At 44.1% G+C, this 23,244-nt stretch overlaps 1 protein-coding gene across 1 annotated transcript in view; it reads right to left on the bottom strand.

Moving 5' to 3' along the window:
• Nucleotides 1-1,856: 1,856 nt before the first annotated feature.
• PNPT1 (polyribonucleotide nucleotidyltransferase 1) overlaps nt 1,857-23,244 on the bottom strand; it is a 217,967-nt gene continuing 196,579 nt past the window's right edge. Inside the window, exons 26-28 of the mRNA XM_029593742.1 lie at nt 21,181-21,259; nt 18,445-18,492; nt 1,857-2,162 (exon numbers count right to left, since the gene is read on the bottom strand). Of these exons, the coding sequence (XP_029449602.1) occupies nt 2,013-2,162; nt 18,445-18,492; nt 21,181-21,259 (277 nt within the window). The 3' untranslated portion in view covers nt 1,857-2,012. The remainder of the gene's footprint in view (nt 2,163-18,444; nt 18,493-21,180; nt 21,260-23,244) is intronic.

Raw genomic sequence — 23,244 nt, 5'->3', positions numbered from 1 at the left:
CTCTTGCTAACTACTGAACTAACAAGGTGACCTAAAATACAGGCTGTGCAAATCCCTTGGCTTATTACTCACTGAATCAATCACTGAAGACAGACCACTGTGAAGACATAACAATGACAGATCATTTCCAACCAACAAGGCTAAATAGAAAAGTTCCAAGAAGTAGCCCAGCGTACACCTTGCCCCAGATATACAAGGGAAATCTCAGAAAATGACACTGTATGCCCTTCAGCTGTACATCACCTATGACTTGACAATTACACAAACTGCATAAATTAGGACGCAGACCAAGAGACTATAGAGACATCATCATGAAGATATCCCAATTTCTGGACTAAGTATTATTTGTAGGAATAATCAGTAAATCTGTGTTTGCATATAACCTTTGGGAGATCCCTTGCAAATCCATCTAACTAAAATACTATAAGAAAAAGATATTACAATCTGATTGGCTTATAATTTGTAGTTTACACTGTAATAAAAATTCTGCTAGTTTTCTTTTCCAAGCTCATGGCGCTGGTCGCCAGGGTGCCTTATGTGCCGATGCCACATCTGGGAGGGCCCTGCATGCTCCAGCTCTCTGAATCATGTTTGTCTCACCTTCCTTGAGCTGCTTCTTCAGACTTCAGCCTGGGCCACCCAATTAACTGTCTGCATCACGCTCCCACCTGAGAAAGCAGTCAGTCAGTGGACAGCTTGCACAGGAAGGTGGGAGGAATCAATGGCGGTGTCCACTCCTTTTCACATGAAATGCTGGGCTGCCTTGCAGGTTGCTGCCTAAGAAACTACAGTGCCAAAGGAGAAAAGGCCTGCAATCACTACTGACTGCCTAGGTACGGTGGTGTGGGCAATCAAGCTGTCCAGGGGTATAAAGCAGCTTCCAGAACCACTGGGTTGCCTCCTCTGCCAGACAGTGTTTGGTGTCAAGTCCAGTCCCTTCATTCATGAGGCTGAGAAGTTCTTGCTGCCTAGTATGGAGGAGGAGGGACCTGATGGGGGAGGAAGGATGGGGAGTCATTGGAAAAGGCAGGTGTCCTAAAGAAGGCAGTGGTCCAAGGGGAGTGGGACATGAATTTGTTAAAGGAGGGTGCCTTTAGAGGAGATATCGATGGGAGAGAAGAGTGCTTTAGGAAAGGGGAAACCTTATGGGAGAGGAGGGTGCCTTAAGTTAAGGCATCTTCTTCTTCTTCAGGGCCCCCCTTCGAGCACACTCCCTTCTCTGCCCCATTTCATAGAAAGGGGGGACCTGATGGAGGAGATGAAAATGCTTGGGGACCTGGCTTGTGGGAGCAGAGGGGACATTTTTGTTTCATTTTTTGGTCTTTCAGGCTAGCAGTATGATGTTGTTTGATGTATGTGGTTAAAAAGGTTTACCAGCTGGCGAGAAGATTCTGTGATTTATTAACTATCACATACTTAAAAGTATTGACTATTGTATAATCCTGCATAATGTGGGGTTTTTCAATATTTTCAATTTTTTGACACATAAGTTCCCTGGTGTATATCTGCTCCTTGGGCCAGTTGGGGATGCTGCAGAGGGTAGCATTCAAAATCCCTGGAGTGGGGGAGAATAATTTTCAAATATTGCATAATGGTGACACCTAATGGCCTATAATCAAGGTGTATACTCCTCGGGTTCTAGGAGCCATGGTCTGTGGCCCCTGGGCAAGAACCACCACTGCAATGGTTAGGCTAAGTTAAAAGGGGATGAAAATAGAAGAAAAGGCCCAAACCATTATGAATGAAGGCTCGTGACAATGTAGCCAAACAGATCAATTTTGATTGAGCTGGAAGCCCAAAAGAGCTGTAGGAGACCTGATGGGTCATAAAAAGAAAGAAAATACTTTGAGGCAAAGTGAGTATATCAAATTTTATAGAAATGATTAAAAATATCTACACAATATACAAACATACATGACAGTAGCATGTTGTCAGCAAGTGTGAATTTGCATTGAAGAAAATGATAAATAAATGTCCATGATTTCCTCTCATTATCCTTATCATCATTACGATCAAGAGCTGGATGAATGAGGAATTGTACCTTCCATTACAATACTGTTTTTGTCACTTAAAGTTTTGACCACTGTTGCAGCTGGAGACTGAAGCACTTTACGTGAAAGCCTCATTCTGCCATCTGTTGGATCACGGCCAAAGTACTTCACCTAAAAGAAAATAATTCAGTGTAGTAATAATGGTTCAATGAATTTCATCCTTTATCATGCATATCTTAGCATTTTGAAGGAAGCAAACTCACTCAGGCATTCTGCAGGTAAGCTCTGTGAAAACTTTCATTAATTTGTATATAATTTATCCCAATCTTTGTAATTCCATACTATACCAAATAAACAAGGACTGCCAAATGGTTTATTTGAGAGGTTTCTGGGATAAGCATATGCTCAACTGACCAAGGACCATACACTTGTTTGCGACAGAAACCACAATTTGAAGTCTGGTGTTTATCCAGCCCCTTTGTTAGATGTTTGTTTTTTTTTAATTCTTCTATTAGTAAAGCACATATTACAGCACAAAGTACTACATCTGGTTACAACTGCAGGAATTTTCAGGCCAAAGCCTCAGCAGAGTTATATAAGCATTACCAAGATATACATTTTAACATGCAGGCGCCAGACCAAACACCTGCCTCTGCTACTACCACCACTACTAGCTCAACAACCAGCTGCCTGGTTCTGTTTCCCATAGGAACCATGCGGATGGGCTATAATACAGGAGTTTGTAGGTACTGTGCTGTTCACACAGGAGAAACAGGTGTGCAGTGCCTACATGGCTGCAAAAGTCTAGGGAAGAGGAAAGAGCTGCGCAAGGAGAGAAGAGAGTGGATATGAGGAAAAAGCACAGAAGGAAGAGTCTATAAGAAAGAATGAAAGAGCAAGAAAATACAATAAGGGAGAAAACTGGGCGAAGGGAAGACAAGAGAAAATGAAGGGAGGGGAAAGTGCAGGATCATCATAAGCAGCAGGCAGCTGCTCTCAAAACAACTATGCTGTGGATAAAGCGAGTTTGAGTTCAGCCCAGAGAATGTATTTGTGATTTGCGTGCTGCATCATTGATCATTGGAGGCCTCTCTTCTCCCCCAGCTGTGTCACCAGTAGAGGATCCTCCCCTCTCCCTCCCATTCCCCCAAAACAGCTTAGCCCTGAGGCAGAAGAGTGAATAGGTAGAAGGGAAGTGAAAGATCACACACAGGAGAGAGGTTTTGAAAAAAATAAAGGAAATGAGAACAAATGCAACAAAAAAGATGTACATAAAGATGGGAAAAAGTATTTTAATGAAAATATTTAATTTAAAATTTTGCAATAAAAATTGTTGTTTTTTTTTTTTTACCACATTACACAATGTAAACTACACGCAGATGTAAACTGCCATGGAATTTTCTAACCTTTGTAGAATATGTGCCTGAGCTACCACGGAAGACTGGGGACCTGGATGGAATATTTAATGCCAAATGAATTTTTTTGGGGTTTTTTTTTTTAAAGGAAGAAAACCCACAATTGCATAACTATTTATTATTCTTTTTTTTATAAAGCAGCAGTTCACAACACCTGACCGAAGTGTTAGTCATGTGTGCATACTCAAGAATGACAGACCTAAGCAATTCTAGAACACTATTGGTGAGCAGCAAATAACACTTCAAACAAGAAGCATTTCCATTGCATTGCTGGGAGTAATGTAGGAAATAGCTCTCTTCTCTGCCACGAGCTCCATTACAACACTGCTTAGTGAACTTCTCTTTATTGAGACCAAGCTAGAAATACAGGCTGGGAACTTGCTTTCCAAAATTACCTAGGAACTAACTTTTATTGTCTCATCTGAGTGAGGATTGTATTATATTGTTGTATAGTAAGTATTATACTACTGTATTACCTCAATAGCTAAGCATTTCTATATAGTATACATTTGGATATCTACACTTAAATAGTCCAGTAACCAACACCTTGAAGCCAAGTCTAAAATCTGCACCACTATCACCACCCTGGATGCATAAACACTGGAGGGTAATTAGTTTTCTGTACAAGAAATCACAGTATGATGATTTAAATTTGCTCTAAATTCACAGCCACACAACTGTTCATTGAACACAGTGTTTGAACTAGTTGCAGAACCACAAATTTGCTTTGTAATTGCTGAGATTTCAAAAGAAATTATTTAGGGGTTGAGATAGTCACTAGGTTATTCCATATTTTTTTCCCCATCTTTTGACACATTTTATTGTGCCTCGCTATAAGAAAAATGGATGAAGGTCTCAAATAAGGTGCGAGGGTCTCCAAAATGGTGGTCACTTAGGAAGCATTGGCAATATTCAAAAATTTTTAAGCAGATAAATGCTTTCACCTGCCTAAGAATACAGTTTGATTATTGTTCACCCCCCCAAGTGCAGTTGCTTACAAAGTTGCTTATATGTAACAAGTGTTCTCCATAGACAGTAAGACAAATCAGCCACACCAGTGGGTGAGGACATTCAAAGGCACCGGTATGAACATGTTCTCAGAGCTCAGAAAGAATTCTTTGAGCATGTGCAGGAGTTCCCACAACTCTCCTCAGTTTTTTCACTAAGTAAACTTCAACTCTAAGAGGAGGTGGTTGGGACTGTGTGACTCATTTGTCTTGCTGTCCTATTTACAGAGAACACCTGTTACAGGTAAAGCAACTTTGCCTTTTCCATAGACAAGCAGGAGCAAATACAGCTAACACGTGTGGGGGTTCCTAAGCTGAAGGTTGCATCAGATTTTTTCCCCATATGCCTTATGAAGAGTATGCAATCCAATAGTGTTGAAGGTGGGGAAAGTTGAAACTATTATTTGAAGAGATTTTTTTTAAATTACTGTTTGACCAAACACTATCTTTACGAGTGTATTTTTAAAGACAATAATGCTTGATAAAAGTATGAACAGAAGAGCACAACTACTTTACAAATATCTTCAATAGAGACTGCAGTCACTCGAATCTCATCAGCTTTTACTTGATTGGTAAGGTTTATGCCTGCATCTTTATAACAAAAGGTTATGCAGCTCGAAAGCCAAGATGGAAGGTAAGTTGTCCTATTGGACAACTTTGTTTATTTGGATCATAAGAGAAAGAATTGGGAAGATTTTCTGAAAAGTTTTGTTCTCTCTAGGTGAAAAAACACAGGAAAGCTCTCTTGCAGTTCAAGGTATGGAAAGCTTGTTCTGCTTTACTGGAACGAGACTTTGCAAAAAAATAAGGAAAAAATTTTGATTAATTCAAGTAGAACTGGGAAACTATCTTTGGCAGGAATTTCGGGCAGGTTCTCAACACTTTTTTTTTTTTAATATTTAAGTGAAAGGAGGGTCTGCTACTAGACTGGAGTTCACTTACTCCCTCCGCTCAAATGTAGAATACATCAGTTTTTACAAGAAGAGATTTAGGTCCCACTGAGATGGGGTGTCTTTTAAAGGAGGATGAAGATGAAAGACCTTATCTTGTTACCATAGTTAGGCAGGAAACTGAAAGACCTTCTGAGAGACAGCAATAAGATGCTATAGCGCTGAGATATACTCTGAGTTGGATTTTAATCCTGATCTAGAAAGGAGAAGAAGGTATTGTAGCAATGTGGAAATCTCACATCAAATGATTCTGATTTTGAGAAGTACACCAAAAAGAGAATCTCTTCCACTTACAATTGAAGGAGTGCCATGTAGACAGCTTCTTTGCTGCCAATACTGCTTTGATATCTGAGGAAAATGGCATATCTTACAACAGTCTGCTCTCAACATTCATGCAGTCATTGCTAGGAAATGAAGATGGGATGGGGTAGAGATCCTTTGCACTGTGTGAAGATATGTCTGATTCAACTGAGGGAGACTAAGAAATTAATCAAGTTGGCAAAAAGTCAAGCGGAAGAGAGGATTGCCAAGGAGATAAAATATGGTGACAAAACATTTTTCAGATACATCAGCGAAAAGAGAAAAGTCCAAAGTGGTATAGTGAAATTGAAAGATGAAAATAATCAATATGTGGAGAGAGACGAAGAAATGGCAGAAATATTAAACGAATACTTCAGCTCTGTGTTCACTAAAGAAGACCCTGGAGAAGGACCATCTCTACACAACAAGAAACTGGAGGGAAGCGGAACAGAGGAAAATCCATTTACAGTAGATAATGTATGGGAAGAGCTAAAGAATCTGAAAGTGGGCAAAGCCATGGGGCCTGATGGGATTCATCCAAGGATACTGAGGGAGCTCAGAGATGTGCTGGCGGGACCGCTGTGCGACCTGTTCAATAGATCCCTAGAAACGGGAGTGGTGCCGAGTGATTGGAGAAGAGCGGTGGTGGTCCCGCTTCACAAGAGTGGGAACAGAGAGGAGGCTGGTAACTACAGACTGGTTAGCCTCACTTCAGTGGTGGGAAAAGTAATGGAGTCACTGTTGAAAGAGAGAATAGTGAAATATCTACAGTCGGGAGAATTGATGGACCAGAGGCAGCATGGATTCACCAGAGGAAGATCCTGTCAGGCAAATCTGATTGACTTTTTTGACTGGGTAACCAAGGAATTGGATCAAGGAAGAGCGCTCGATATCATATACTTGGATTTCAGCAAAGCTTTTGATACGGTTCCGTACAGGAGACTGGTGAATAAAACGAGAAGCTTGGGAGTGAGTGCCGAGGTGGTGACCTGGATTGCAAATTGGTTGACGGACAGAAGACAATGTGTGATGGTAAATGGAACCTTCTCTGAAGAGAGAGCGGTTTTAAGTGGTGTACCGCAAGGATCGGTGTTGGGACCGGTCCTGTTCAATATCTTTGTGAGCGACATTGCGGACGGGATAGAAGGTAAGGTTTGTCTTTTTGCGGATGACACTAAGATCTGCAACAGAGTGGACACGCCGGAAGGAGTGGAGAGAATGAGACGGGATCTAAGGAAACTGGAAGAGTGGTCGAAGATATGGCAGCTGAGATTCAATGCCAAGAAGTGCAAAGTCATGCATATGGGGAGTGGAAATCCGAATGAACTGTATTCGATGGGGGGGGAAAGGCTGATGTGCACGGAGCAGGAGAGGGACCTTGGGGTGATGGTGTCTAATGATCTGAAGTCGGCGAAACAATGCGACAAGGCGATAGCTAAAGCCAGAAGAATGCTGGGCTGCATAGAGAGAGGAATATCGAGTAAGAAAAGGGAAGTGATTATTCCCTTGTACAGGTCCTTGGTGAGGCCTCACCTGGAGTACTGTGTTCAGTTCTGGAGACCGTATCTTCAAAAAGACAAAGACAAGATGGAGGCGGTACAGAGAAGGGCGACCAGGAAGGTGGAGGATCTTCATCGGATGACGTACGAGGAGAGATTGAAGAATCTAAATATGTACACCCTGGAGGAAAGGAGGAGCAGAGGTGATATGATACAGACTTTCAGATACCTGAAAGGTGTTAATGATCAAAAGACAATGACAAACCTTTTCCATAGGAAAAAAATCAGCAGAACCAGGGGTCACGATTTGAAGCTCCAGGGAGGAAGATTCAGAACCAATGTCAGGAAGTATTTCTTCACGGAGAGGGTGGTGGATGCCTGGAATGCCCTTCTGGAGGATGTGGTGAAGACCAGAACTGTGAAGGACTTCAAAGGGGCATGGGATAAACACTGTGGATCCATAAAGTCAAGATGCTGCCAATGAAGAGTGGGTGACTCGCCAGAATGATGGCTACTGCCTGGAGTCAATACCCTTATTAAATAAACATACACATGCTTACTGTGACTCCAACATCGCTCTAAGCTTCAACAGCAAGAGGAAATGTGGAAAAAAGGATTTGCACTCACAAAGAGGGGAGTAGCTGGCTTGTTACGGCGGTTACTACCCCAAATCAAAAAAGCCTGATACTTCACTTTCAATGCATATACAGCATAGTTCTCTGATTCAACGGCAGGGGAGAAGAAAAACTGATACTTCACACATCCAGCAGAGCTCTCTGCTTCAACGGCAGGGGAGAAGAAAAGAGGGTTCGCACTCACAAAGCGGGGAGTGGCTGGCTTGTTACGGCGGTTACTACCCCAAACCAAATGTGCCTGATACTTCACTTTCGATGCACATCCAGCATGGCTCTCTGCTTCAACAGCATGGGAGAAGACTGATACTTCACGCATATCCAGCATAGCTCCCTGCTTCAACGGCAGGGGAGAAGAAAAACAACCAATAAGGGCTGTATAACATAGTCTGGGTAAAGCAAATAAGCATGGGTGTAGCTTGCTTATTGCGGCGGCTACTACCCCTAACGAATCAAGCTAGATATTTCACTTGGATGCAGCTCCATCACTGCTCTCTACATTAAAGGTGGGGGTGGAAGGGAAATAGAACCAAGAGCTAAGAGAAACAGATAAGTATGAGAGAAAAAATGTGTGAAGCTTGCTGGGCAGACTGGATGGGCCATTTGGTCTTCTTCTGCCGTCATTTCTATGTTTCTATATGGAAATATTTTGAGGTGGATTGGTTGAGTTACATTCTTTGAAGCCACAGAAACTAGAGTTGGTGTGGTCAAACAAGGCTTTTAGAATCATTTGCCATTTGTCCCTTCATAATTTGATTGTGATTGAAAGGAGCTGCAAGATAATTCATATTAGGTATTTCCCAGGTTTGGAAAATGCTTTGAAAAATCTCATGGCAAAGAGATCATTCATGGGGTTGAAGATGCAGAAAGAAAGCAGAGTTGATTACCTGTAACAGATGTTCCCTGAAAAAAGGAGGATGATAATCCTCACATATGGGTGACATCATCAGATGGAGCCCCTACATGGAAAACCTATGTCAAAGTTTCTAGAACTTTGACTTGCCACATTGGGCATGCCCAATACCACCGATCCGTGCGGGGTCCCTCTCCAGTCTTATAACATAGAATTATATAAAAACAAAAATAGGAGAAACCCAACTCTGCGGGGGCGGCGGGCGGGTTTCGTGAGGACTAACATCCTGCTGTCCTTGAAGAAAACCTGTTACAGGTAAGCAACTTTACTTTCTCAGAGGACAAGCAGGATAGTAGTCCTCAAGCATGGGTGAATCCCTAGATACAGGCTGCTCTCCAACATAAAAGGGGACCAACAGATACCCAAACCAAGTGCCAACAGTGCTGTTGGTAACAGAGGGGAGAGATAGCCTGAACCCAAACAACAGGCCCGAGGCGGGGAGAGTTGGGTTCTACACCTCAAACAGATTCCGAAGGACAGACTGGCCAAACCTACTATCACATTGGCCATACCGAGCCAGAAAATAGTGAGATGTGATAACAGAAGGAGATGCAGTCTGCTAACCAATTCAATATTATGTTTGGCAATAGCAGTGTCCAACCTATTCCTATCAAAAGAAGCAAAAAGTTGGGTGGACTGTCTATGGGCTTCTGTCCACTCCAGATAGAAAGCTGAGGCTCGCTTGCAGTCCAAACTGTGCGGGGCTCGTTCACCTAGGTGCGAATGGGGCCTGGGAAAGATTGTTGGCAGGACGATGGATTGGTCAAGATGGAAGTCCATCACTACCTTAGGCAAGAATTTAGGGTATGGACGCAAGTCCACCCTGTCATGGAAAAACTTAGTGTAAAGTGGATATGTCACTAAGTCCTGGAGCTCGCCTACCCTGCATGCTGAAGTAACCACCACCAAAAATATGACCTTCCAGGTGAGGTAATTCAGGTCACAGGTGCACAGTGGCTCAAAAGGAGCTTTCATCAGCTGAGCTAGCACTATGTTGAGGTCCCAAGACACAGTGGGAGGCTTCAATTGAAGCAGGCCCCGCATGAACCATACAAATATAGGCTGTACAGAGATGGGTGTACGATCTACACCATGATGGTATGTGCCAACTGCACTGAGAGGAACTCTAATGGAGTTGGTTTTTAGGTTAGTTTCCGACAGGTGTAGAAGATTATCAAGCAGTTTTTGCATGGGTCAGGAGAACGGATCTAGGGTCTTCTGCTCACACCACATGGAAAACCTACTCTACTTCAGTCCACACGACTTTCTAGAGGAAGGATTTCTAGAAACCACCAGGACCAGAGAGACATCCTCTGAAAGATCAAGTGGTTGCAGAACTAACCTCTCAACATCCAGGCTGTGTGCAACAGAGCCTGTAGATTGGGATGTCGCAACCTGCCGGAATCCTTTGTGATAAGATCTGGGGGAAGTCCCCAGACTGATTGGTCTCCATATGGACAACTCCTGCAGGGGTGGAAATCAGACCTGTTTTGGCCAATAAGGGGTTATGAGGATCATAGTGTCCATGTTCTCATGAAGCTTCAAGAGAGGTCTAGAACGGGTAGATTTGAATCAGTTATTTACTCTTTTGGATAATAGAAGGACTAGGGGCACTACTTGAAGTTAGCAAGTAGCACATTTAAAACTAATCTGAGAATTTTTTTTTCACTCAACGCACAATTAATCTCTGATATTTGTTGCCAGAGGATGTGGTTAGTGCAGTTAGTGTAGCTGGGTTTAAAAAAGTTTGGATAAGTTCTTGGAGAAGCCAATTTACTGCCATTAATCAAGATGACTTAGGGAATACCCACTATTACTGGCATCAGTAGCATGGGATCTACTTAGTGTTTGGGTACTTGCCAGGTACTTGTAAGCCTGGATTGGCTACTATTGGAAACAGGATGCTGGGCTTGATGGACCCTTGGTCTGACCCAGTATGGCAATTTCTTATGTTCTTAAGAGTCTTCGCCACTAAGGAAATTAGAGGATACACTTAAAGAAGACCCTTGCCCCAATGATGGGCAAGGGCATCGAAGACTGGTTTGCTGTCTGACCTTTAATATATAAAAAAAATGGATAGTGCTGATATTTATTTAAATACTTTTGCCCTTAAAAAACAACTTTTCAATGAACTAACATTTTTTATATATAAGAGCAAACATTAAAAACTGGCAGGAAACAATAAAAACTGAATCCAAATCCAGTTAGTACAGTCCGTGGTCTTTAAAAACCTCTTTTTATTTAAACTATACTAGCCGTTAAGCCCGTAACAACGGGCTACATTTAAAAAAAAATTTTCGGTCCATTTCCTTCCACTTCTTCCCCCTTCTAGTCTCCCTCCCCCCACCCCTCACTCTCTCCTCCCTCCCCCCACCTCACTCTCTCCTCCCTCCCTCACCTCACTCTCATCTCCCTCTCCTCCCTCCCCCACCTCACTCTCACCTCCCTCCCCCCACTCCCCCACTCTCTCCTCTCAGCTCACTCTCTCCTTCCTCCCCCCACTCCCCCACTCTCTCCTCCCTCCTCTCAGCTCACTCCCCCTCTCTCACTCCCCTCCCCTTTCAGCTCATCCACACCCGGCAGACAGGGGGGTGTCCCTCCTTCGCGCATGTGCGCCGCCGCTACTACTGCTCCTCCCTCCCTCCCTCCCTCCCTCGCGTGCGCGCGTCATCGCCGCCGCTGCTCCTCCCGCTCCTGCTTGTTGTCGTCGTCATCGTCGTCGCCGCCGCTGCTACCTCTCCTCCCGCTCGTTGCTGCCGCTGCTGCCGCTCCTGCTCCTAAGGAGCAGGCGCCATTTTTTTTTTTCGAGCACGCTCCGCTCTGGCCGACGTGCTGCCCACGCATGCGCGGTAGATTTGCTCTCTACTGCGCATTTGCGGCACATCGGTCAGGGCTCCCTTATCTAGTAAATTCTTTTTTTAAAAAAAGTTTTTCTTCTTTTCTTTCTATATTTTTATTCAAATACCAGAGTTTTTCTGCTTTTAAAATGCAGAAGTATGCCATGTAATGAAAATGTGGGCCAGGGCACATGACCAGATCTGGACCACTTACTGACATAAGAGGTACGATCCCGTACCTCCCTGCTTGATGACATACCACATCGCCACTTGGTTATCAGTTTGGATCAGGACAACTTTGTTGGACAGCCTGTCTCTGAAAACCCATAGCATGCACCTGATCGCCGAAGCTCCAGGAAGTTGATTTGACACAGCTTTCCAGAACAGACCAGAAACCCTGGGTGCTGAGCCCATCTACATGAGCCCCCCCAGGAGGAAGTTAACTGCGGAAGAGTACTTTGCCGCGATAGACAAGAATGAAGCAGAGAAAGTCACTGATATTAGTGTAATTATTTGATATAAGGCCTATAAATTCTAAGAATACATATGCAATTTGTCTTAGCCTGCTTGTAACAAAAAACTGTTTGTAACAAAACAAGTCCTGAGATCAGATATATTGGAGAGCTGTTACTCAGAAAGGATAACTGCAGATATCTGAGGAAAACAGGACTTGGCCCCCTGGCCACACCTCACTGTTTGTTGCTGATGCAATAATGAATAGTTAGAGCCTCAACGAGCACATGGGGAGTGGTCCAGAGAGAAACTAGGACAAAGGTCAGAAGAATTAACTTAAAAAGAGCAACATGAGACTGTTTGAAATCAGAGAACCAACAGCTTGGAGGAAAAGCTTTTTGGACATTACCAATGTTAATGAAGTGACCCATGAAGTAGAGAAAACCTTTTTGGACATTATCAGTGGTTAATGAAGTGACCAATGAGCTGTTGCTGATTTTCCAACGTGTTGTCCCAGATTTCTAAAATACATCACATTGGGAATTGTGAGGAAAGTATTTTGTGTATATATTCTTTAATGCAAACTTTATGCTTTGATTGCTTATTCTCAGACTTATAAGTAATTCTTCTATACGTGTAATTAAGTGTATTGTGTATTCTGTGACATATAACCTACCAGTCAGACACCCTCCCTTTTTCAACTTCAAAAAGAGATCCCGCATTCCAGATCTGAAAGTACCCATCACCAGGACAAAGAGTCCCGGACGGGCAAGGTGACTCAGATGCAATCCTGGAGGCTTTGCGTGAGCTGGTGCCACTGCAGCCTCAGGGTCCACTGGATTCTGTGCATGTGTAATCGTGCCAAAGGAGTGACATGAATGGTTGTGGCCATATGGCCCAACAGCCTCAACATGTGCCAGGCTAACACCTGCCACGATGGTCATCAAAGTGACAGCTCTTTGATGAGGCAGAAAGGCCTTGGCCTGAGCCATCTCTAGCAGGGCTCCTATGAAGTTCAATTGAGGTGACGGGCTTAGATGGGACCATGTAGTTGACAAACCCTCACGACTCCAACACCAGGATGGTCAAGTGCATAGACCCGATGGCCCCTGCCCGAGATGTGCTCTTGACCAGCCAATCATCCAGATAAGGGAAAACATGCACCCTCAGCTTGCAGAGGTGCACTGCCATCACAGCCAGGCATTTTGAGAAGACTCATAGGGCGGATGCTAGTCCAAACGGAAACACCCGATACTGGAAGTGCTGTTTTCCCACCAAGAACTGGAAATACTTCTGGTGACTGGGGAAGATCTCGATGTGAGTGTACACCTCATTTAGATCAAGAGAGCATAGCCAGTCCTCCTTTTGTAAAGGGGGAACAAGACGCCCAGAGAAATCATCTTGAACTTCTCTTTTTTGACAAATTTGTTCCAGGCCCTTAGGTCTAGGATGGGATGCGTCCTCCTGTTTTGTTTGGAAGTACCTGGAGTAAAATATCTGCCCTCCTTTGTCTTGGTGGAATAGGCTCGACTGCTCTGGCCATTAATAGGGAGGAGAGATCCATTAGAAGTACTTCCTGATGTAATACCGGCCCCCAAAATGGGCTTTGGAGGGCAATTTGGTGGGACACCCAATGGTTCAATCTGTACTCTTGGCGGATGATCAAAGAACCCACTGGTCTGAGGTTATTCTGGGCCACTGGTTTGCGAAGTACCACATCCTGCCCCCAACCGGTGGATCCATCATCTCGGGTACGGGCAACTGCTCCTTACAACCCTGTCAAAACCCCGTTCCTGGAACTACTGAAGTGCTAGCTGGGTGGAGCTCTCTGTTGCCTGGAACAGCTGCAGGAGCCCAGATGCTGTTGACAAGAGCAAGGGGGGAGAGGACAGTGTTTCCTCTGGCAAAAAAAGACTTCCTCTGCCCTGATCTCACCGACCTCCTAGATGAGGATGATGGGTCCAGAGTGCTGGCGAAGAGTTGTTGGAGGGTTTCATGGTGGTCCCAGAGCTGGGCCACCACGTGCCTCACCCTATCTCCAAAAAGATTCTCCCCAGTACACTGCACATCAATGAGTCGTTCCTGTACCTCTGGTAGGAGATCTAAGGCCCACAGCCATGCCATTCTGCAGGTACCAATTCCTGCTGCAGAGACCCTTGATGCAGTCTTGAAAACATCGTAGGTCGCTTGGACCTCTTGCTTTCCACATTCCAGGCCCTTATGCACCAGTGACATGAAGGTGTCCTGCAGCTGTTGAGGCAGCTGCTCGGCCACCTCCTGCACCTACTTCCAGATGTCCCATGAGTACTGCCTCACACAGAGCTGACAGGAAGCTATGTGGGCAATGAGCATGGCTCCCTGAAACACCTTTCTCCCAAGAGCATCCATGTATCTGTGGTCCTTCCCTGGGGGCACAGAGGAAAGGGTCCGAAAATGCTTGGCTTTCTTGACAACAGATCTGACCACTACTGATTGGTGGGGCAGCTGTTGCTTATCAAATCTGGCAGCCTTCTGGACAAGGTAAACCTTGTCAGCCTTCTTGTTCATGGGACGCAATTTGAGGGGGGTGTTCCCAGAGCAGCAATTCCTTAAGGATATCGTGTACTGGGACCTCCATGATCTCCTTAGGAGGCTCCAAGAACTGGAAAGTCTCAAGCATTTTGTGCCTGGAATCTTCCTCAGTCAGTCTCAGTAACTGAAATGGGATGGCCCCTGCCATTACAAAACCTGCAAAGGTTAAGTCCGTAGGTGGAGACTTCCTTTGCTCTTCTGGAGAAGGATCTGAGGGGAGACCCTCAGAGCCATTGGAGGAGGGCTCCATGGTATCATCCCCACAGGGGTCATAGGAACCCTCATCCTCACTGTAAGCAACAGGTGATGGAGCTCTAGGCACTTAGCCTTCGTCAAGAGGTGCAGGCACTGGCAGAACTGGACAAGGGCTATAGGCCTTGGGGTCTTAGCCAGCCTGGGTGGCGCTTTCTCCTCCGACCAACCTGCAACCACCACCATACTGGCAGGGGAGGCTGCAGTACCCCATCAGGCACCAATGCCAGCCTGGTAACTGACACCAGCTGGCACCGATGAGCACACTGAGCTGGCACCGATGAGCACACTGAGCTTCTCCAACAGCGGTTCTAGGACAGAAGGTACTGGCTCCATCAGTACCACAAGACAGAAGGTACTGGCTCCATCAGTACCACAGGACTGATGTCCTGTATCATCCGCTCGACTTCTAGTTAATCTTGCTGCTCAAGCTCCTCCTCGAACATTGCCAATGTCAGAGACTCGGAGGAAGGAAGGGTGGCCAGATCCTCTTTGGAACCGTAAGGTGGATCGGTGACTGGAATCAGGACTGGTGGAGATAGTCGCAGACCCCCGGCACCAATGGAGCACTGGTGCTCCTCGCTGCAGGGTCACTTTGGGGGCATCACAGCATGAGCTGGTGTATCCCCATGCCTGGCACCATACACAATGACAGGGACATATGCAGGTACTTCTTCAGCTTCTCTCTATGCTCGGCACAGTCCTTTCCCGGTGCTGAGGCCAATGACGAGTAACCAGACATCATCGGCCTGGAGAAGCCCGATCGTAGTTGGTCTCTGGGTCTCCTATCTGCTGATGGCACTGGTGAAACAGATGGTCCCATGGATGTTGTTGGCTCGGTGTTGTTCGCTGCGGCTCCAAGGTCCATCGATGCCGATGGCTCAGTCTTCTATGATCCCAAGAGTTATTCCATCTTGTTCATCCGAAGTAGACATCCCTTCAGGTTCATCTGTGTGCATTTGTGGCAATCCCAGACATCATGCAATGCCCCCAGGCAGAGGGCACATACCTCATGGGGGTCTCTGATGGACATGGTCCTCAGACACTGAGGGCATCAACGTAAGCCAGACGTGGCCATGACGGAGCAAAATAAAAGGGAGGCAAAATCAGCGGGCACCGAAGTACTGCTGCCACAGGAAATCAACCACAAAAGGAAACTTACCAATAAACAATGAAAACCTGACTAGGAATGCTATGGGAATGGACTGAGAGGGACCCAGTGTCGAATGCAGGTGAAAGTAGGCCAAAAGGAGCTCAAAAACTGTGATACTGCATATCTCTGTGGAAAAAGAGAATGAAGAGGGACCCTATTGGGACACGAGGTATAGGGCATGCTGGGCATGTCCAGTGTGGCAATTAAAGTTCCAGAAATTTTGACATACGTTTTCCGTGTCAGGACTCCATCTAATGATGCCGTCCATGTGCAAGGACTACCATCCTGCTTGACCTCAGAAAAACAGATACCTCATATCCAAACTTAGATCCTACACCCAGATCAACAGAGTGAGAGAAACTTAGGTGCCAGACAAAATATTTTAGGATTTCACCATGTTCTGGGTTAAAAATAGAGTTTGATCCAACTCAAGAAAACAGTTCTGTTTGTAACCTTCTTATAACCAAGGTTAGCTCTATGATAAACCCAGCATTCAATACAGTTCAGCAAACCCTGGCTGTTTGTAATCTTCTTGTGGCTTTAGTTGGTTTACTGTATTTGATAAATTTGCTTTTCTTACATAAAAACAAAGTGATGTACAATTAAAAAACTTACAATAAATGAAATAAAAAATAAAATGGTAGAACTTAGGTAAGTTCTGGAGTAAAAACAGCCTTTGGGCATAACTCTGCAATAAATAACATTCAATATAGTTCCACAAACCCTGGATATTTTTTAATTCATCCATGGCTTTAGGAAAATTCAATGGTAACATAGTAGTCCATATAGCTTAGCAAACCCCTGCTGCTAGTAATCCTCTGGTAGCTTTAGGTAAGCTCTGGGGTAAAAAGCAGAATTTGACATAGCTCTGCAATACTCAGCAGTTCATATTCAAAGCCCCACAGACACAGTCTCTCTCTCTCTCTTCCCTGAGTCAGCACATCTGCATCCAATTTAACCAGTGTGCTAGGAAGCCTGAACCACCCTTCACTTGGGATTCCACCACCAGAGCCCTCCTCCCTCTGTCAGTCATCAGTACCTGCCCCTTGTGGCATTTTAAGGATTTGTATTTCCTACAGGCCGGTAGTAGCCATTTTCTTTGCCTATAAGGAACATATACCCCTCACAGTAGCTATAGACAAAATAGTGCCACATTTTTTCAACAGAGGCATGGCTGTTGTCTGGTGGAAAGGCCACCAATGATGCAGATGCCAGCACTAATATGGATGTTGAATACACTTTTAGCTCTGTTGGCACTAAACCTATTAGTAGCAGAGTTTAAGGTACCAAGGCTTTTGACACTGAACATCTTAGTGTCGAGGAATCAGACATAGATGAAGCCAAAAACTTAGGCGCTGTAGATTTGTTTTTCTTTTTAGAGTGTACTGAAGTTCCATGTATCGATTTCATAGGTTGATGCAGACTCATGAGCTGAAGGAGACATGTCCTGATTGCAGTGAAAGACGGAAGATTCCTTACTTTGAGGTTCTGGGGACACTGACCTCTTTCTTTTAGAAGGTACTGAGCTACCTAATAAAAAGGCCTTTTCCTCTGGAGGAAAGGCTTCATAAATGAGCTTTAACTATGGTATCTCAAAGTTCATGGGGACATCTGTCACAGGCTTTGCAGTTGGCTATGTCATGAGAAGTTACCAGGCAAGTATAGGCTGTGGAGGTTTGCCAAAGCTATTTTTTAGCTGCACTTGGTACATCATTTGAAAGGTTGCAAACCCAATGTTTTGGTTTGACTTCTCCCTTTTTTTTTTTTTTTTTTTTTTTTTTTTTTTAAGAAGACCCGAAAAGAATACTGAGAAAAATAAGAGTCTACACTAATAAAGTAGGGGTAACTGATAAAAAGCAGCCTGGTGAGAGAGAGAGCTGAAGAACATCCTCTCGCATCAGTGGAAGAAGACTGACTGAAGAGATTTGCACAGAACCAATGCGTGGGAGTCCCTGACATGCTCAGCGAGACTTCTTTCTGAGCCCTGAGAGAGCACGTCTGTACCGGTATTGTTTGATATCACCTCTCACTTGTATGGCTGTATTTGCTCTTGCTTGTCCATGAAAAGTATGCCCACAGTTTAACAATGTGTGTACTTTTAGGTTGGAGAAATACACAGTGATTTCATTTTCAAAATCGCACGTACTTTCTGGCAAAGTATGTGGGTACAAAAGTAACCGCATTGTGCATGTTGCCCAAATTTTCACAAAGGGAAACTCTGCAGGGAGTTTTCTTATGAAAATTCTCTTGTAGTACAAGCTGCCCATAGGGTTCCAAAATTGCTTTCCTCATGACTTATTTCCTTCCCAGAGGATGAAGTCTCTTGTAAAGTAGACTTCTGTCATGAATATAGACTCCATTCCTAATTTCATCTGTATAGTATATTTAAAGGCCCAACAAATGCTTTACATCTTTGCTTCTCTCAGATATTTATGATGCTTTATTTTAAAAAATCATTTCCCATAAAGTACCTGAATTTGTTGCCCAACTTCTAATCCCAAGGCAGTGGGATGTTTAATCTGGAAAGAAAAGAAAAATCCCATGTGTATTTTCATAAAAATGCTTCTAAGAATATTTAATATACCCATATTCACTTGCAAAGCTTCAAAAAGTATATTCCAAAAATACCTACAGTATGTAATTAAGTAAAGCATTAGCACTAGCTAGCATTTTCAGATGCCATCTTGTTAATTCCTTGGCTTCTGTTACAGCCTCCAGAGTCTAAATTTCCATTTTAAAACACTATTTACCTTCATAAAAGATGGAATTTCAACCCAATTACTTTGCTTATTTTCTTTTAACATTTTTTAGTTGATTGCAAGTATCAGTGTTCAACTGCTATGTGTAACTGTGAAACTATATAGTGCACCAAGAATGTAGTTCTCATATATAGCCAACATAGCTATAGGAGTTAAGTGAGATTACTAGATAATAAATTCTCTTTTTGAGAAAAAACAAAAATATATCTGCTTTATCCAAGTGTGGTCAATTCTTCAAAGGGAAATGCCTCGTGTGGAACGTAGATAATTTACGATGGTAAAACAAGAGTGGAGCCTGTTTCTGGGATTTCAGGGGACACTGTTCTAGTTTATTTAGATTTATATTCCGCCTTTTAGGAATTTCAAAGTGGATTACATTCAGCTACTGTAGGTTTTTCCCTATTCCTAGAGAGCTTACAATCTAATGGCCCTATTTACTAAGCATTTTGCACCATAGACAAAATAGAAAAAAAGTTTAGCAGATAACCCTCTCAGTTTGTACCTGAGGCAATGGAAGATAAAGTCATTTGCCCAAGGTCACAAGGAGCAGCAGTGGGATTTGAATCCTGGATTCTAATAAAACATGCATTCTGATTCGTGATAAACGATTGCACATCTCTAATTAGGCAATTGCAACGAAATTGCCTAATTCGTCGTGGTTCGGGGGCCCCGAAACCCGAAAAGGATTTTCATCAAACTTCGGGGAAAATTCGTTTTTCGGGTTTGTATGGGGAGAGGGGCACATTTTTTTCTTAAAATTAAAAACCACCCCAAACATTAAGATGAACTATAATACAACATCCCTCCCCAAGACTTACTAACATCCCTGGGGGTCCAGCGGGGTCCCGGGTTCCATTTGTCCCTCCATGCCCGGTGTGCCACTGCAAGCGTGCTCAAAATGGTGCCGAATAGCCTCTGAACTACTATGTCACAGGGGCTACCGGCGCCATTGGTCAGCCCCTGTCACATGGCCATCGGCGCCATCTTGTGCTCATACCATGTGACAGGGGCTGACCAATGGCGCCGGTAGCCCCTGTGACATAGTATGGGCAAAGGCTATCGGCGCCATTTTGATTCCTGGCATCAGATGGCACGAGTGCAGGAGATCGCTCCCGGACCCCCGCTGGACCCCCAGGGACTTTTGGCCAGCTTGGGGGGCCTCCTGAACCCCCAAGGCTTGCCACTAATCCCTGGGGGTCCAGCGGGGGTCCGGGAGCGATTTCGTTGTCTGCTGCCAGTAATCAAAATGGCGCCAATAGCCTTTGCCCATACTATGTCACAGGGGCTACCGGCGCCATTGGTCAGCCCCTGTCACATGGTATGAGCACAAGATGGCGCCGATGTGACAGGGGCTGACCAATGGCGCCGGTAGCCCCTGTGACATAGTAGTTCAGAGGCTATTCGGCACCATTTTGAGCACGGCTTGCAGTGGCACACCGGGCATGGAGGGACAAATGGAACCCGGGACCCCGCTGGACCCCCAGGGATGTTAGTAAGTCTTGGGGAGGGATCGGGATGGTGGGGGGGATTGTATGTAATGTATTAAAATGAATTTAAATGCTTGGGGTGGGTTTTTTTTTAGCTTCGTTTTCCCGCTTCGTTTTTTGGGCCGGTTTCGGGTTTCCTCGTTTCGTTTTTCAAAAAAACGATAAAACCCGAATTTTACCTCAAAGTATCCGAGTCAAAAAAACGACCCAGTAGAAAAAAACAAAGCACATCTCTAATTCCGATATGAAATAGAAAACTAGTGATTATAAAAAAAATACATTGAAACAAAACAGGAACAAGGAAAGAATTGTAGAGCAATTCTTATGAGATTTCTTATTTCTCTGAACATGGATTTCTTGATTAACATATGTTATCCATCTGTCTCTTCAGGCTGCAGTACTCAGTGGCCACAATGTGTCAGTATCATCTATTATAATAGCATATTGCCACCAGGGGTACCGTAGTGGTACTGCAGCTAAAGAAAATTTTTTTTTTTCCCAATTTTCTGGTAGGTCCATTTTTTTCCTGGGAAAACATTCTGGTTTCTAGGTTTTATATAGATCTTCCCATCCTAAAAAAGTGTTGTTGGCTGAATGGTTCAACAGATAAGTGTGTACACAGGAAAGTGTTTTTCCAAATTTTTGGCCAAATCCCTAAGTTTTCTGGAACATTATTTCACTTTTTGGCTTTTATATATCTCTACATATACTGAAAATTTGGTTGCTTAAGTAATAAACCAACCCAGTAAGCCATTATGTGTTTTTAACCTATAATGTAAGTATACTGTAACAAAACTCAGCAACCCAAATTATTTGGTTTGGAAACAGCATGGCCAGTATGTCACATGTTTGAAACAAATCAAAAGCATACAAAATTACAAACAACTCTTGTAAAAACAGGGTATAGACCAATCTGGAAGCGAGATTTCATTACAATGGATTTTCTCAGTTTTGTCTTTACCCTTCTGTGATCCAGCTGTGAGTTATGTAGCAGCACCGGAGTCATATTCGGATATAATTTTACCATCACACCAATTTCTCTGCAACAAAAGGAAACATTTTTGGTCATTCAGAACAGCCCAAACTTTTTTCTCCTTCAACAAGCAAGGATGAATTAGCTATTCTTAAGTGGCATCAGTCAGTGCCAAGCTTCCTAACTCATAGAGCTTGTACTCTGAGCATGCGTGGAAGTTCCAATGTGGGCACTGCCTTGTGAATCGCTCATTCTTTTTTAATCCAAGCTCCTTCATGGACCTGCACCCCAAGTTTTCTGCATTTGTAATTTTCTGATTTCAAAGTTGAATTTAGTTGCCTCACTGCCTTGACAGCCTCTCAACAGTACTTTTCAGTACTGCCCAAAATAAAAACAAAAAGGAAAAAAAAGGTAAACTTTATGTCCAGCGGTAAGAAGGCCGCACCCTGTGGCTTCAAAGATTGTGTGCATGGCTGGAAGATGTCCATAACCAATGGCCATATTTGTTATCAGTGAATGGTGCCAGACCACGACACAGCTAACTGCTATAATTTCAGCTAGATATCAGCGAGATCTCAGAGGAACAAGGCCTGGAAAGAGATCTAGGCGTCATAGTGGATAACACATTGAAATCGTCGGTTCAGTGTTCTGTGGCAGTCAAAAAAGCAAACAGAATGTTGGGAATTATTAGGAAGGGAATGGTGAATAAAACGGAAAATGTCATAATGCCTCTATATCGCTCCATGGTGAGACCGCACCTTCAATACTGTGTACAATTCTGGTCGCCGCATCTCAAAAAAGATATAATTGCGATGGAGAAGGTACAGAGAAGGGCTACCAAAATGATAAGGGGAATGGAACAGCTCCTCTATGAAGAAAGACTAAAGAGGTTAGGACTTTTCAGCTTGGAGAAGAGACGGCTGAGGGGGGATATGATAGAGGTGTTTAAGATCATGAGAGGTCTAGAACGGTTAGATGTGAATCAGTTATTTACTCTTTTGGATAATAGAAAGACTAGGGGGCACTCCAGGAAGTTAGCATGTGGCACATTAAAAACTAATCGGAGAAAGTTCTTTTTCACTCAATGCACAATTAAACTCTGGAATTTGTTGCCAGAGGATGTGGTTAGTGCAGTTAGTGTAGCTGTTTTTAAAAAAGGATTGGATAAGTTCTTGGAGGAGAAGTCCATTACCTGCTATTAATTAAGTTGACTTAGAAAATAGCCACTGCTATTACTAGCAACAGCAGCATGGAATAGACAGTGTTTGGGTAGTTGCCAGGTTCTTATGGCCTGGATTGGCCACTGTTGGGAACAGAATGCTGGGCTTGATGGACCCTTGGTCTGACCCAGTATGGCATATTCTTATGTTGTTCTTATGTTCTTATGGAAGATGAGGGAATTTTGCAGGGTGGTGTAAAGATGAAGTTGTTTCTCCTCTAGGAGTGGGACCACTTTGGGATCCCCTTGTACCGAACTGAGCAGCAGCACCTTGAGCAAAGCTTCCCTTTCCACAGCACAGGTCCCCAGATCCACCGCACCACTGGGGTCAAGCAAAGTGTGGATCTGTAAGCCCTTCGCAGGCGCCATGGGGCTCAGCATAAGAAACAGCACCATGCGTAGAAGCAGGCGTCACAGAGCTGAAATCTGGTTCCAGCCCTCAGCACCAGACACAGTCGGCACATCGGGCCTCAATTTAGCTGATGCAGCCGGTTGCTGCATTGATGCACTCCGAATCAGATCCTTCAATGCTCCATACCCTGGCACAATTGGAGCATTGGTCCCCAAGGCTGTCGATACATTCAAGATGGAAACAATCAAGCAAGAGGCCCAGAATGGAATTCACTACACTTACCTCCCGCTATATCGAGAGCTCTATTTTCTTCTAGATTCCTTCATTCTGGACCACCTGGAGAAGCTAGATCAGATATGCTCCGTGGTACCTCTGGTCTCCAAGCATCCACCAGTTCAGCTGACTCAGAAGGGGGCTCTTCCCTGGAGTCCAGTGGGAGCTTCTCAAGAAGATGAACCTATACTGATCTCGGAAGAGGATC

Source organism: Rhinatrema bivittatum, chromosome 3 (genome assembly GCF_901001135.1).
Source record: "Rhinatrema bivittatum chromosome 3, aRhiBiv1.1, whole genome shotgun sequence".
NCBI classification, from domain to species: Eukaryota; Metazoa; Chordata; class Amphibia; order Gymnophiona; family Rhinatrematidae; genus Rhinatrema; species Rhinatrema bivittatum.
Note: the sequence above shows the minus strand (reverse complement) of the source record. Positions and strands in the feature narration are given on the sequence as shown.